Genomic DNA, 15,118 nt, shown 5'->3' on the forward strand with positions numbered 1-15,118 from the left:
CGACCGGAGAAAGCGTCTCGTAGTCGGCGCCGTAGGACTGAGTGAAGCCACGAGCCACGAGCCGCGATTTGCGGCGTTCAGGAGCCATCGGCGTTGTGCTTGAGTGTGAACCCACTTGCAAGAGGCGGCCGTCTTCCGGGCGGGAGAGGAACCACATCCCACGTGTGGTTTTTGAGCAAGGCGCATCTCCTCATCCATCGCCGTTTTCCAATGAGGACAAGCGATAGCATCGGTTAGCGGCGTGGAACGAAGACAGAGTCGATGCGGGTCAAAAACAGGCGGTAGGGAGTACTCAACCTGGCGAAGGAGCGATAGTGAGAGAGGGGGTAAAGGGAGTGCGGGTGCTCTGGCGGACCCCTTTACGCAGCGATAGGCAAGTCAGGAGTCATCGTCAGCAGGAGAAGAAGACGACTCGGAAATGGCTGGCGGAAGAGAGGAAGGCGAGACTCAGCAGGCGGGGAGGAGCGGAAGCAGGAGGCGAGGATTCGGGAGGAAGATAATGGAGTAGGCGCAATGGGTGAGGAAGGAAGGCCGACCGGTGGAGGAGAAGAAGAGGAGGGTGGAACGACTGTGGGAGGAGAGCGACGGTTGGGGAAAGGGAGCAGCGGGCTCCAGAACCAGATCCGGCTCCAAGTGGGGCGGAGGAGATGAGGAGAGAAGAAGGGTTGAAATTCAGAGAAGGTGACATTGGCGGAGACGAAAAACCGGCGAGAAGAGGGATGAAAGCATTTATACCCTTTCTGAAGCGAAGAGTAGCCAACAAAGACGCATTTGGCGCCGGGCATCCAGCCGACAGGGAGGCGTCGTGTCATGAACATATGCCGTGCAGCCAAAGACGCGGGGAAGAAGGTGAGTGCGGGCTGCGCGGCGGAAAGGCAGCCGACAACCGGTCAAGCGGAGGGCTGAACTGGAGGGTCGGGGTGGGCAGCGGTTGATGAGATGAGTACTCGTCAGAACGGCTTCCCCAATAAGTCCACGGGGCGTGGTAGTCCAGCAGGAGAGTGCGGGCAGTCGGCGTGACATACCCAATACGCGCTCGGCAAGGCCATTCTGCTCGGGCGTCGCCACGCAAGACGCCTCGTGGAGAATCCCATGGGCGGTGAAATCAGGTCAACTCCTGGTTGGCGTAGTCCGCGCATTGTCGGACCGGAACCGCTGAATAGTCCGGCCAAACTGAGTCTGAAGCATGGTGCAGAAGGCTTGAACAGTCGAGGAGACGGCGCTCTTGGGCGGCAACAAGTAGGTCCGTGTAACAGGTGGCCTCATCAACAAAGATCAAGAACCACCGGTGTCCCTTCAGGCTGGCCTGTCGCGACGGACCCCATACATCGCTATGAATGCGATATAAGGAACATCACTGTGAGAAGTTGACGGAGGAAGGAGGCCCGGCGATGCTTCGCCAGTTTGCATGCATCACAAACAACAGAAGAGGTCAAGCCAGTACACAATGTCGGAAAAAGTCTTTTCAGAACATGGAAAGACGGATGCCCGAGCCGCTGGTGAGTGAGTAGAAGCCGCTGGCGCTGGTCCTCGACCGTCAACAAGCACCGCTGCACGGGGTCCCCGACCGCCCCTCTCGTCCAACAGCAGTAGGCCATCCGGCGCCTAATTTGCAAAGTCTTCCCCACCTTGTCAGTCAAAAGATCCCATCAGACTGAATGTGGAGCGAGCAATGGACCGCATCGACCAGTCGCTGCGGTGACATAAATAAGGTCTGAAGGGGCGGAACATGAAGGGCGTTGTGAGTGATACCAAGGCCATCCACATGGATCGACCCGATACCAGTCACGCGAAGTCGTCCCCCACCCGCCGTGTGGACAGCTCGACCACCAAGGTGCCGCTCGTAGGACAGAAACCGGTGGTTGAAGGGGGTCATATGCTCTGTGGCCCCAGTATCAAGCACCCGGGTGGTATCCGAAACGAAGGGAGCTTGGAGGGCCGAGTGTCCACAACACCACTGATCTGACTTGGGGAGGAAGAAGGCACAGAAGTCACTGAAGTGGGCCACGGTAGGCGGCGAAGAAGCCCCAGTCTGCGGGGCAGCCAGCTGGGAGCTGAGACGGGCAAGTTCGGCAGTCAGCTGGTCATTAGTCATGGCTGGATGGCTGGAGCTAGAGGCGGCGGGGCGGTGCCTGGGCAAGATGGGCTCTAGCTTTGCGGGACCGGCGAGACGACGAGGCAGGAGCTGATGACGGCGAGGCGACCTCCGGATCCCGGTACTGTCAAAAATTTCTTGATGCACCGGGCCTCAAGATGATTCGCTTGCCGCGGTAGGAGCAAACCACCGGTGCTCGAGCCCGAGAAGGCTTGGGCAGCAAGGAGGTTGCTCCGTGAGGCGGGACAGGAGGGCAGCACTCGCCGGGGACTCGGCAGGCAGGTCCAGCGGGCGTTGGCGGCGAAGGCTGCTTTCAACCTCCGTCAACTCCTTTACCAGACCATCGAAGTCCGGAAGAGGAGTCTGGGAGTGAAGAGCCCGGCGCCTGACATCCGCATATTCGGATTCAGCTTGTCGAGAAATGACATGTAGCGGAGCTTGAGAGCATGGCGGCGGTCGGCGCGGTCGGATCCCCACCGGCATGTAATAGTCCACCTCGCGCCACAGGGCTTGGTGGGCAAGGCTATAGTCCATAATGGACATGGTGCCATGTCGGAGTACACTCGCCCGCTCGGCCAAAGTAAAGATCTTCCAGTCATCAGCATCATGCCCGCGATAGCGGCAGCGTGCTCCCAGATCTCCAGCGAGTCGTCAGGTGGAGGAACTTGTCATAGACCTCCGAGAGAGTGTGAGTCAAGAGCCAGGAGTGGGCAGTACTGCTCGGCACTCCAGGCCGGAAATGCGGGTCCGTGGCGGGAGGGCTGGCAGGTGAGATGTTTCTGGAGCAGGCGGCGCGCAGAGTGTACTCGACAAACTTCAGCCACGACATCAGGTTCGAGCACTGAGGCGGCAGTTATCCGGGCGGAGGGAGAGGAGCACCGATTTTCGGCGGGAGTTCCCGGGCAAAGTCAGCGCGGTGAAATCTGCTTGGGTTGGCGTCGGGCGGTGGATGCAGGCGGATCACTGCCCATGCTGGAGGTAGTCGACATGACGGCAAACAGCAGCAGCGGCAGCGAGCGAAGAACCAAACACGGTCGAACACGGGAGACAGGTGCTTGCGGGCGGCGGCTTGCGGGCGGGCGCTCCGTCGGCGCTGCTCGCGGGCGCTGCTCGCGGCGGCTGCTTGCGGCGGCGGCTTGCGGCGGCAGCTCGCGGCGGCTGCTGCGGCGGCTGCTGCGTCTGGCGCTGCTCGCGGCGCTGCTCGCGGCGGCTGCTGCGGCGGCGGCTTGCGGGCAGGCGCTCTGTGCGGCGCTGCTCGCGGCGCTGCTCGCGGCGGCTGCTGCGGCGGCTGCGCTGCTCACGCGCTGCTCGCGGGCGGCTGCTTGCGGCGGCGGCTTGCGGCGGCGCTCCGTCGGCGCTGCTCGCGGGCGGCTGCTGCGGGCGGCTTGCGGGCGCAGCTCGCGGCGGCTGCTGCGCGGCGGCTGCGCTGCTCGCGCGCTGCTCGCGGGCGGCTGCTGCGTGGCGCTGCTCGCGGCGCTGCTCGCGCGGCTGCTGCTGCGGCGGCTTGCGGGCGGCGCTCCGTGCGGCGCTGCTCGCGGCGGCTGCTGCGGCGGCGGCTTGCGGCGGCAGCTCGCGGCGGCTGCTGCGGGCGGCTGCGCTGCTCGCGCGCTGCTCGCGGCGGCTGCTTGCGTGCGGCGCTGCTCGCGGCGCTGCTCGCGGCGGCTGCTTGCGGCGGCGGCTTGCGGCGGCGCTCCGTCGCGGCGCTGCTCGCGGGCGGCTGCGCTGCTCACGCGCTGCTCGCGGGCGGCTGCGCGGCGGCGGCTTGCGGCGGCGCTCGTGCGGCGCTGCTCGCGGCGGCTGCTTGCGGCGGCGGCTTGCGGCGGCAGCTCGCGGGCGGCTGCTGCGGGCGGCTGCGCTGCTCGCGCTGCTCGCGGCGGCTGCTTGCGTCGCGGCGCTGCTCGCGGCGCTGCTCGCGGCGGCTGCTTGCGGCGGCTGCGGGCGGGCGCTCGTGCGGCGCTGCTCGCGGCGCTGCTCGCGGCGGCTGCTTGCGGGCGGCTGCGCTGCTCGCGGCGGCTGCTGCGGGCGGCGGCTTGCGGCGGCAGCTCGCGGGCGGCTGCTGCGGCGGCTGCGCTGCTCGCGCGCTGCTCGCGGCGGCTGCTTGCGTGCGGCGCTGCTCGCGGCGCTGCTCGCGGCGGCTGCTGCGGCGGCTTGCGGGCGGCGCTCCGTGCGGCGCTGCTCGCGGCGCTGCTCGCGGGCGGCTGCTGCGTCGCGGCGCTGCTCGCGGCGGCTGCTGCGGCGGCGGCTTGCGGCGGCGCTCGTGCGGCGCTGCTCGCGGCGCTGCTCGCGGCGCTGCTCGCGGCGGCTGCTGCGGCGGCTTGCGGCGGCGCTCGTGCGGCGCTGCTCGCGGCGCTGCTCGCGGCGCTGCTCGCGGCGGCTGCTGCGGCGGCTGCGCTGCTCGCGCGCTGCTCGCGGCGGCTGCTGCGTGCGGCGCTGCTGCGGCGCTGCTCGCGGCGGCTGCTGCGGCGGCTGCGCTGCTCGCGCGCTGCTCGCGGGCGGCTGCTTGCGGGCGGGCGCTCCGTGCGGGCGGCTGCTTGCGGGCGGCGGCTTGCGGGCGGCGGCTCGCGTGCGAGCAAGGAGAAGATTGAGAGGGTGATGGTGGGAAGAAGAAGAAGAAGAAGAAGAAGAAGCCCGCACACAGGCTTAGGGCTAGAGATGGGGATCAAGAGCTTGGCTCTGATACCATGTTGAACTCCATGCTAGGGCTTGGAGGAAGGAGAGGAAATGAATTCCTTAACCAGAATGTACATGAGGAGGGGTATATATACCCTAGGAGAGAGAGAGGAGAGAATATGAGTTAGTGATAAGTGAGGGAGCCTAGTGGGTTTATAGAACATGACCCACTAGGAGAGGCCTCTCACTAACAACTATGCTTTCGAAGCAGAGGCGACCCTGGCTGAACTGTAAGACCAAGGGAACCGTCGAGCCGTGAGGCCGCCTCGGGGGCTCGAAGTCGCGCCTCCTCGCGTTGCGGCTGCCGCACCAAGGGGTCCTAACGGGGAGGGCGCGAGAGGCCTCCCCCGGCCCGTCGCCTCAACCTCACGGAAGATGAGTTCCTCCCCCGGCGAGCCCAAGGGTTGTGCTAACAGTGTAATGAGAAATTCACACCGGGCCACCACTGCAAGAAGGATTTGCACATCCATATCGTCACTTATCACCCCGAGGAGCCGGGTGGCAAGCATGAAGCCGAACTCGACAAGGCCTCCGAGGATGACGACGGGGCCAACGAGGCCAACCTCAATGCAGTCCAATTGGAGTCATTGGCCGCTATGGGTCACAAGTCACCACATGCTCTCCACATTCAGGGCAATATTCAAGGGAGGATTGTCACCGTGCTGATTGATACGGGGGCATCGGCAAACTTCATTTGTCGTCGACTTGCGAATGAGCTGGGTCTTCCATTCAGTTATGACCACGCCTATCAAATCAGCTATGGCAACAACACCGTCAGTAAAGGCGACGAATAGGTGGAGGCCGTCCCTGTGGGATTGCAAGGGTACACGGCGGTGATCACCTTGCTTACAGTGGACGACCTCAGCACGGACGTAATCCTTGGGTATTCCTGGCTCCGTACCCTCGGCTGGACACAAGCTCATTGGGACCTCTTCCTCCTCAAGTTCCAAGTAGACGGGGTATGGCACACTTTGGCGGGAAACCCCGACACTAGCCGCACCGGCGCGACGCGCCATTGATCCGACAAGGCGCCGGGGACGCTTAACATTAAGTACATGTCGCCCTCTAGCCCTGCTGGAGTCTCCCCGGCTTCATCCGAAGTGCAAGCACTCCTGGAACAGTACTTTCCATGGGTCTTCCATCATCCGGGCGGTCTACCTCCTTGTTGCACCTTTGACCACCGAACCGTTTTCCTTCCCGGTACAGGTCCCGTCAACTCTCGATAGTATCAATATTCTCATCTCCAGAAGAACGAGTTGGAACAACTAGTGCGGGAGCAACTCGAAGCGGGTATTATTCGCGCTCCCTCCAGCCCTTATTCCAGTCTGGCTCTCCTCGTCCGGAAGAAATACAATGGGTGGCGGTTCTGTGTCGACTACTGCGCCCTCAATAGGATTACGGTTCCAAACCGTTTTCCTATTCCCCTAGTCGACGAGCTCCTCGAAGAACTGCCTGGCATTCTTTTCCAAGCTTGACCTCAAGTTGGGGTATCACAAGATCCGTATGCCTCCAGACGACATTGCCAAGACTGTGTTCCGCACTCACTAGGGGCACTATGAGTACCTCGTCATGCCCTTTGGATTGTCGAACGCGCCAGAGACATTCCAGGCCCGTTTTGACAATGAACCACGTCTTCAAACTCGTCCTCCGGAGGTTCGTTTTGGACCTTCTTTGACGATATTCTTATCTATAGCCACTCCAGGGACAAGCATGTCGAGCATCTCCAACAAGTTGTCTAGCTCCTCGACGCCCACTCACTCTTCGTCAACATCAAGAAATGCTTCTTCCTCCAAGACCAGCTCGAATATTTGGGCCATTGGGTATCTTCCACGGGCGTTGCCATGGACGCCGAAAAGGTGTGCCGTCCGTGACTGGCTGCAATCCCTCACCCTCCGGCAACTCCGTGGGTTTCTTGGACTGGCAGAATACTATTGGCGGTTCGTTGCCGATTACACTGCCATTGCATGACCGCTCATGTGACTCCTCAAGAAGGGCATGTTTGCATGGTGTTGAGCATTATTTGGCCCTCTCTATGTTTGGCCCTCTCTATATTTGGCCCCTTCTATCTTTGGGCCATTAGGGCCCCCTACATAAACCCTTGTAATCACTATTCTCACCATCAATAGAATCATTTTCTTGTTTACATGGTATCAGAGCCCTAACCCTAACCCTAACCCTAACCCTAATCTGGGTTCTTGGGACTCTCCTCTTCCTGCGCTCAGATCTCAGGCAGCTCTCCGGCCGGCCTGATCTCGTGCACCGCCGTTGCCCTCTGCGCTCAGCCGTCGCCCTTGCACAGCCGCAGCTGCCGCACACCGCGCGCAGCATTCTTCGGCCGCGCAAAGAGCTTTTACGGCCGCGCAGCGCGACAGCCCGCGCGACGCGCAACCGCAACAACGCGCCGACGCAGCGCTCCGCCGCACGCTGCACACAGCGCGCCACGCCGCCACCGCCGCGCACGGTTGTCTTTGCTTGTCTTTGGCTGTCCTTAGCCTCCTGCACGCTTGTCCGGCCTGCCGTCCGTGAGCTTTGCTTCGACTGTGGGCGTTGCTTTGACTGGGCCTTCATCTGCCGTTTGTGCTGTCCAAGCCATCTCAGCACCTCTCCTTTGGCCAAATCTCAGCAATGACGAATCCTATTGCTGCTGCTGGGTCACCTGAAGCTCCGACCTCCTCGGTTACGCCAAACTCGACGCCGGCTTCGACGCCACATGCACCTGCGGCGCCTATTGAGTCGGAAACTGGTCTTCCTCCCAGGACCTTTCTCTTTGCCTCGGATGCCGCCAGATGGCATGTTCACTGGCTTTAATCTGTTGCAATGGCGCCAGTCGTCCAAATTACCCTAAAGGCGTCTCATGCGCCACCTTCTGGAAGACGGACCTCCTCGGACCGATCCGGCAATGCGACGATTGGCTGGATGTCGAGGGGATTGTTCATCGCTGGCTCTTGGACAGCATTTCACCCAGCGTTAAGGGTGAATTTCTGTCCCTGGAGTCGGCTAAGGCAGTCTGGGAAGCGGCGCTTGAGAATCACTCCAAGAAGCATAATATCGTCACTTTGTATGAGTTGGTGCATCGGGCCTCCAATCTGCGGCAAGGGGACCGGACCATTATGGAGTACAGTACGGAGCTCATCTCCTTGTGGAATGAGATCGACCACTACATGCCACCGGATCCTCACTCGGTGGATCGCAAGTACACTCTTCAACTTCGGGTGTTCCAGTTCCTCATGGGACTGAACCCGGAGTATGAGTCGCTACGGGCTCAGCTAATCCATCGGGAGAAGGAGCTTACCTTCAAGGATGCTCTTCGCAGTGCCAGAATTGAAGAATCTCGCTTCCAGCAGGTGCAGACCCCGGTCACGGCACTTGTAGCTCAGTCCTCTCCGGCGCGCCCATCGACAACGACACCACCCGGTTCTTTGCCGCGTGGTCCGACTACTCGGTCTGAGGAGTCTCCAAAGGGTGATCCCTCTCTCTTTTGCAATTATTGCAAGAAGCGGGGCCACTCCAAGGAGACGTGCTACAAGCTTCAGCGGAGCGCGTGCAACAGAGCAACCTTGCTACCGTCGCACCTTCCGTCAGCCAAGTGCCTCCTCCGGGTCAAGTGCCTATGCCATACGGACTTCTTCCCACTGGTGCCTCGCCGCGGCTTTACTCGGAAGAGATGGAACGCCTCCGCCGCTTGCTTGATCCTCCGATCGTGGGCTCATGTTCCTTGGCCCACGAGGTATGTCCACCGTTCTTCCTCCACCCCATCTCCTTCCGACAATCCCTCTTCATCTTCCACTTGGCTTCTTGATTCCGGTGCCACCGCTCATATGACCCTAATCCAGAGCTTTGTAACGTATGAACCCGTTTCTGGATCCTCTAAAGTCAAAAGCGGCCTCGGCGATCTTCTCACCGTGGCGGGTATTGGTCGTGTGGCCGTCTCTTCCTCTATGCAATTACCTAAAGTTCTCCATGTTCCACGCCTAACTCATCATCTTCTTTCCTTGTCAAATCTTGTTCGCGATTTGAATCACGATCTTACATTCTCCCCTCATTCATGTTTTTATTGTGATAAGGTGTCGGGGAGGAAGATTTCCATTGCTGAGGAGCATGAGGGGCTCTATCTTGTTCGACCTTCTTCGCCTTCTTTTGCTGTTGCTGCTACGGCAGTCTCTCTTTCGGCTTCTCACGAGCGTTTGTGGCTTCTTCATCGACGTCTCGGCCATCCTTCCTTTGCTACCCTTTATCGTTTCTTTCCAAAACTTTTCCAAGGCCATTCTGTGGACCGATTTGTTTGTAATGCTTGTCGAATTGCGAAACATCATCGCACTTCTTATCCTATCTCGTCTTCTCATTCTTCCACTCCTTGTTCTCTTAATCACACCGGCGTGTGGGGACCTTCCCTATTCACAGCACTTCGGATCTCGATGGTTATGCATCTTCATTGACGACGCCTTTCGTTTCACATGGGCCTATTTCTTAAAGAATAAATCGGAGGTATCCGTGTTATTCCCCAATTCTACTCACTTGTTCAAACTCAATTCTCTCGTCCATCCGTCGCTTCGCTCCGACAATGCTAAAGACTATGTTAATACCTCGTTAAGCACCTTCTTTCAAGACAAAGGCATTATCCATGAAACCTCTTGCCCATATACACCCCAACAAAATGGCGTTGCCGAACGTAAATTCCGTCACATCTTTGAAATGACTCGGAGCCTTCTCTTCCATATGCATGTGCCCAAGTATCTTTGGGGGGAAGCCGTCTCCACCGCCATCCATCTCCACCGCCATCCATCTCCTTAACCGCCTTCTGTCTAGAGTGCTTGATTTTTCCATACCTATTGACCGTCTTCAGCATGCCTTTCCCTCCCTCTCTCTCCGAACTAATCTTACCCCTCGTGTATTCGGATGTGTTTGTTATGCGCCTAACCATCGCCTTAGTCGTGATAAACTTGACCCTCGTGCTGTGAAATGCGTGTTCGTTGCTATTCCTCCACGCAAAAAGGTTATGTATGCTATCATCCACCCTCTCATCGGTTCGTCGTCACTAAAGATGCCACTTTCGATGAATTTCTCCCTTACTATTCTTTACAAAGCTCGGGTTGTGGCGCAGGGGTTTACTCAGAAGCATGACATTGATTATCAGGCGACATTTGCCCCCGTTGCCAAGCTGAATACAGTGCGGATCCTCTTGGCTCTTGCTGCGGATCGTGGCTGGACTTTGCAGCATTATGATGTGAAGAATGCTTTTCTGCATGGCGATTTGACTGAGGAGATCTACATGGCATTACCTCCAGGCTATACTTCTTTAGTGCCGTCGTCTCCGAAGTCTGTTGTCTGTCGCCTGAAGAAAGCACTATATGGCTTGAAGCAATCTCCTCGAGCGTGGTTTGGTCGTTTCATGACGGCCATGAAGCGCCGTGGCTATCGTCAGTGTAATGGAGATCACACCCTCTTCTACCGCCATTCCACGTCAGGGGGAGTAGCTATTCTGCTTGTGTACGTGGATGACATCATTATTACGGGTGATGATACGGCGACCATTACTGAGCTGGCCATGTATCTCTCGTCGGAGTTTGCTATTCGCCATCTTGGCCCGTTGAGGTATTTTCTTGGCATAGAGGTGGCATATTCTTCGAGCGGGATTTTTATTTGTCAGAGAAAGTATACGGTGGATCTTCTCTGCGAGCTTGTAAAGGAGGATTCCAAGCCTATTTCGACACCGATTGATGCGAACCATCGACTCGGTGCCGACGAGAATGAGGAGCTTGCTGAGCCCGGACAATATAGAAGACTTGTGGGCAAACTGATTTATCTCACCCACACTCGTCCAGACATTGCTTACTCAGTGGGTGTTCTGAGTCAGTTTATGCAGACTCCTCGCAAGAGTCATCTTCATGCTGCTCATGTCTCCTCCGGTTTCTGAAGGGCACCATGGGTCGTGGACTACTGTTTCGTCGTCATACAGGCATGTGTCTAGAAGTCTACACTGATGCTGATTATGCAGGCTCTGTCGTCGACCGACGGTCCACATCGGGCTATTGCATCTTCTTGGGCGGCAACTTGATTACGTGGAGGAGTAAGAAGCAGAAGGTGGTCTCCCGCTCGAGTGCTGAAGCGGAGTTCCGTGCTCTGGCGCATGGTCTTTGCGAAGCACTTTGGATTACCCAGCTTCTTCGTGAGCTACGGTGTCCAGTTCCCTCTCCTGTCCAGCTGTTCTGCGACAACAAATCGGCGATCAGCATTGCTCATGACCCCGTTCAGCATGACCGTACAAAGCACATCGAGATCGATCGCCATTTCATCAAAGAGAAGCTTGAATCGGGAAATTTTTGCACGCCATATGTTCCGTCCGCTGAACAGCTGGCAGATATCTTCACCAAAGGGCTTCATGCTCCTCGGTTTGAAGAGCTCTGTTCCAAGCTGGGTGTGGAAAACATCCACGCTCCAGCTTGAGGGGGAGTGTTGAGCATTATTTGGCCCTCTCTATGTTTGGCCCTCTCTATATTTGGCCCCTCCTATCTTTGGGCCATTAGGGCCCCCTATATAAACCCTTGTAATCACTATTCTCACTATCAATAGAATCATTTTCTTGTTTACACATGGTTGCCTGAGGCCCAAGCCGCATTCCAGCAATTGAAGCAAGCTCTCTTCACCGCTCCGGTACTCATCCTCCCTGACTTCACTCACGAGTTTGTGTTGGAGACAGATGCGTCTGGCGCTGGCGTACGAGCAGTGCTCATGCAAAACAACCGGCCCTTGGCCTATTTCAGCCAAACCCTTCCGCGGACATCTCAGACTTGTTCAACCTACGAGCGCGAGCTGCAATAATCTTGGCGGTGCACAAGTGGCGTCATTATCTGCTCTTCCAGTCATTCATTATCTGCACCGACCAACAAAGCCTCAAGCATTTATTGGAACAACGTGAGGTCCAAGGCGATTACAATAGGTGGCTGTCCAAACTTTTGGGCTACCGCTTCACCATACAGTATAAGATGGGGCGCGCAAACATGCCCACGAACGCCTTATCCCGTCTTCCACGGAGTTCACCCTCTGGGTCATTTCATGGTCCCACAGGGACGACTTGAGTGCTATCCGCCAAGCCGTGTCTGAGGATCCAAAGCTTGCCTCTATCATTCAAGTCATCAAAGCAGGCCACGCCCCCTCACAGCATTTTACCTTCTCTAACGAGACACTCCTCTATGATGGCAGGGTGGTGTTACCCAAGCTCTCCCACTTCATTGACATGGTGCTCAACGAGTTTCACGCACGACCGGTGGGAGGCCACGGGAGTTTCCTCAAAACCTATAAGCGCATTTCCTCACAGTTTTATTGGACAGGCATTATGCGCGACATCAAGACTTTCATCAATGCATGCCATGTCTGCCAACAAAACAATGCTTCCACGCTCGCCCCGTCAGGCCTCTTTCAACCTCTTCCTACGCCGATGTGCATCTGGGAAGACATCTCTATGGACTTCATCGAAGGACTTCCCAAGTCAAATGGTCTTGACTCCATCTTGGTAGTGGTGGATCGCCTCAGCAAATATGCCCACTTCCTCAGCCTCTGTCACCCATTTTCGGCTAAGGGCATCGCTGAACGCTTCACTCGCGATGCGGTCTGACTGCATGGCACTCAGAGCACCATCGTCTCCAATCGGCCAGCATATTCATGAGTGCTTTCTGGCAAGAGCTGCACACCCTTCAAGGCACCCAACCTCGTCACAGCTCTGCCTACCACCCAGAGACGGATGACCAAACCGAGGGACTAAACCGGAGTTTAGAAGCTTACCGCCATTATTTTTCAGGCGACCAACCCAAGCGCTGGAGTCTGATACAAATCTCAAGAATGTTGCTTAGAAAAACCAGAAAACGAGTAGCTTGAATAGATCCAAATGTCTCCAAAGGAGATTACAATACTTTCGAAATCCCAGAAGAACCAGACGAACTAAAGAAAAAGAAAATCGATGGAAGGTGGCTTCGGCCGCATCGTCTCCCTCCTCGCCCCTGGTGGAGAATCTCTCGCCAGTCTCTCGTCTGTGTCCCTGTTTTTTTCCTTTCTGCTTAAGCTCCTTTATTTATATGGGTGTTTTCCCGCCCAAAGTCTGTTACGCCTTTCTTGCTCTTTTCTTGTAGACACAAGGGAGATTCGTAACAGAGTCTTTGGTTGCACTAGGCCGAACTGAGCTACAACACCTCATACCACTCAGCCATCAAGACCACTCCATTTGAGGCGGTATATGGTCGCCCACCCCCCACTCTCCTTCAATATGGCTCGGCTTCCTCTCCCGTTGATGACGTTGACAAGCTCCTTTGCGAACGGGATGCCCACCTCGACCTTATTCAGCAGCACCTCGACCGCGCCAAAGCACTCATGAAGACCCATGCTGACAAGCATCGGCACAAGGTGGAATTCACCATGGGTGCCCAGGTCTACCTCAAGCTCTGACCTTACCACATGCAATCCCTGGCACTCTGGCCCTTCGAGAAGCTCCGTCCTCGTTACTTTGGTCCGTATGCCATTACCCAATGCATGGGTGCCGTTACCTACAAGCTAGCGTTGCCCTCGAATGCCCGCATCCACCCAGTCTTTCATGTGTCACAACTCAAGCAGGCTGTGCCTGTCAACATCACCCCCCAGCCGCTTCCTAGCCACCTCACTGTCGATCGAGTATGGCAAGTCATACCAGAGAAGATCTCTGCTTTCTATCCTTCCACCGGCTGCTGTCAGGTTCTCACCCACTAGAAGAGCCTTCCACCCTCCGAGGCCACCTGGGAACGGACTGCCACACTTCGCGATCAATTCCATGACTTCCAGCTTGAGGACAAGCTGGTCAAAGTAGGGGGGAGCACTGATATGATCCACCACCGCGTCTACGTTCGGAGGAAGGTACGGCAACAGCCCAGCCCAGCAATGTCGGCCCAGCCCAGCAATGTCGGCCCAGCCCATGGTCACTCCCATTTAAGCCCTCACTCGTGAGAGTAGAGGGCAAGAAGAAGAACACTCCTGTGAGTCTCCCCCCTTTCCCTACCTCCCTCTAGCTCTCTTCTCTTCTCTCTCCCTCTCTGTGACACCCTCCTGTTCTCCCAGGTGGACATCGCCAGGCTGCCTGGCAACCCTTCGCTCTCTCCTTACCGTTCCTGTTATTCTCTTACTCCCCGGGAACATCTCTCCTTCTCTACTCTTCTTGGACACCAATCTGTTGAACTTTGAGCTCTATTGAATTGCAATTTGGAAGTATTATATTGTGAAAGATCTGGTCCCAAATCGGGGCCGTATCAAAATCCCAGAAGCAACACACTGCACTCTGGGGCCATAAAATAGCCAAGGGGCCAGCGTTTTGGGGGAGTATTGAAGCACAACATCCTGCTTAAAGAGGAAAAGTAGCCCCCTTGCTATTAGCTATAGCTTTTGCCTCAGTTATTAAGTACTTGAATCCAACATTTCCATATGCATGGTTTTGAAATCTTTATGGTAACTATACCAACACAGATATCTACTCATCTTTAATGGAGCCAAGTAAAATGAGCTATAATATCATATAGTAATATATTCTAGCCCACCCTTTTCTAGAGAATATTTTCTACATTTATAGACACTCAGGAGTCACTTCTCTGCAAAGATCATAGTAACAACAAGAAAAGAAAAAAATGACAATGCACGAAAAGTAAAATCACTCGGAAGATAGCATAAATTATGGAGCAGAAACTTTTCATTTAATTCATAAAACTAGATACCTGAAAGAATGCTTTGCTTTCCTCTATTTCATCAAGGACCTGGTTGGTTTGAATGTCCACAACAGCATACTTTTCAGCTTCGATAGCTCTTATACCCACTGTTACTGCAGGCCGTTTCTTAAAAAAACAATTAAAGACTTTTAAACAACATTTTAAAGACCATATAATCTACAAGCCAGACTAATTTTGATATATACCTCAGGTCCCATGTAGCTCCAAATATTGCATGATGAGTTAAAACTCAAATATCCCTTCTTTTGGAGGTTTGAGATTGCATTGTTCAATCTGTGCCCAAAGTACTTCTCATCAAACTTAATACAAAGTGGATGCTCAAGGGAAGCACACATGATATGTTGTTCAAGCACCTGTAATGAGATGTTTTGATCAATCAATGTGAACTAAATATATTTAAAAGATAAAATCTTGAAAACAAACCTGAGAGTTATATGCATCAACTTGGCAATGCTCGATGGGATTTTCAAATAGTTTCTTTGGAAATTTCATGAAATATTGATCAAGGGGGCCTTCAAAGGCAACAAATATAGATAAAGAATGTTGCAGTCTTCGTCCAGACCTTCCAGCTTGCTGCCAGAAGCTAAACCGACATCTATCAAATTATTGATCAACA

General features: G+C 55.9%; 1 protein-coding gene across 2 annotated transcripts in view; it reads right to left on the bottom strand.

The window, feature by feature from the left end:
• LOC144702082 (UBQ, helicase-c and DEAD-like helicase domain-containing protein) overlaps nt 1-15,118 on the bottom strand; it is a 67,406-nt gene that overhangs the window by 10,535 nt on the left and 41,753 nt on the right. For both annotated transcript variants that reach the window (XM_078573956.1, XM_078573955.1), the window contains 3 exons: nt 14,926-15,085; nt 14,688-14,855; nt 14,491-14,607 (listed from right to left, as the gene is read on the bottom strand). In XM_078573956.1, coding sequence (XP_078430082.1) covers nt 14,491-14,607; nt 14,688-14,855; nt 14,926-15,085 — 445 coding nt within the window. The remainder of the gene's footprint in view (nt 1-14,490; nt 14,608-14,687; nt 14,856-14,925; nt 15,086-15,118) is intronic.

This window comes from Wolffia australiana, chromosome 4, assembly GCF_029677425.1.
Source record: "Wolffia australiana isolate 7733 chromosome 4, ASM2967742v1".
NCBI classification, from domain to species: Eukaryota; Viridiplantae; Streptophyta; class Magnoliopsida; order Alismatales; family Araceae; genus Wolffia; species Wolffia australiana.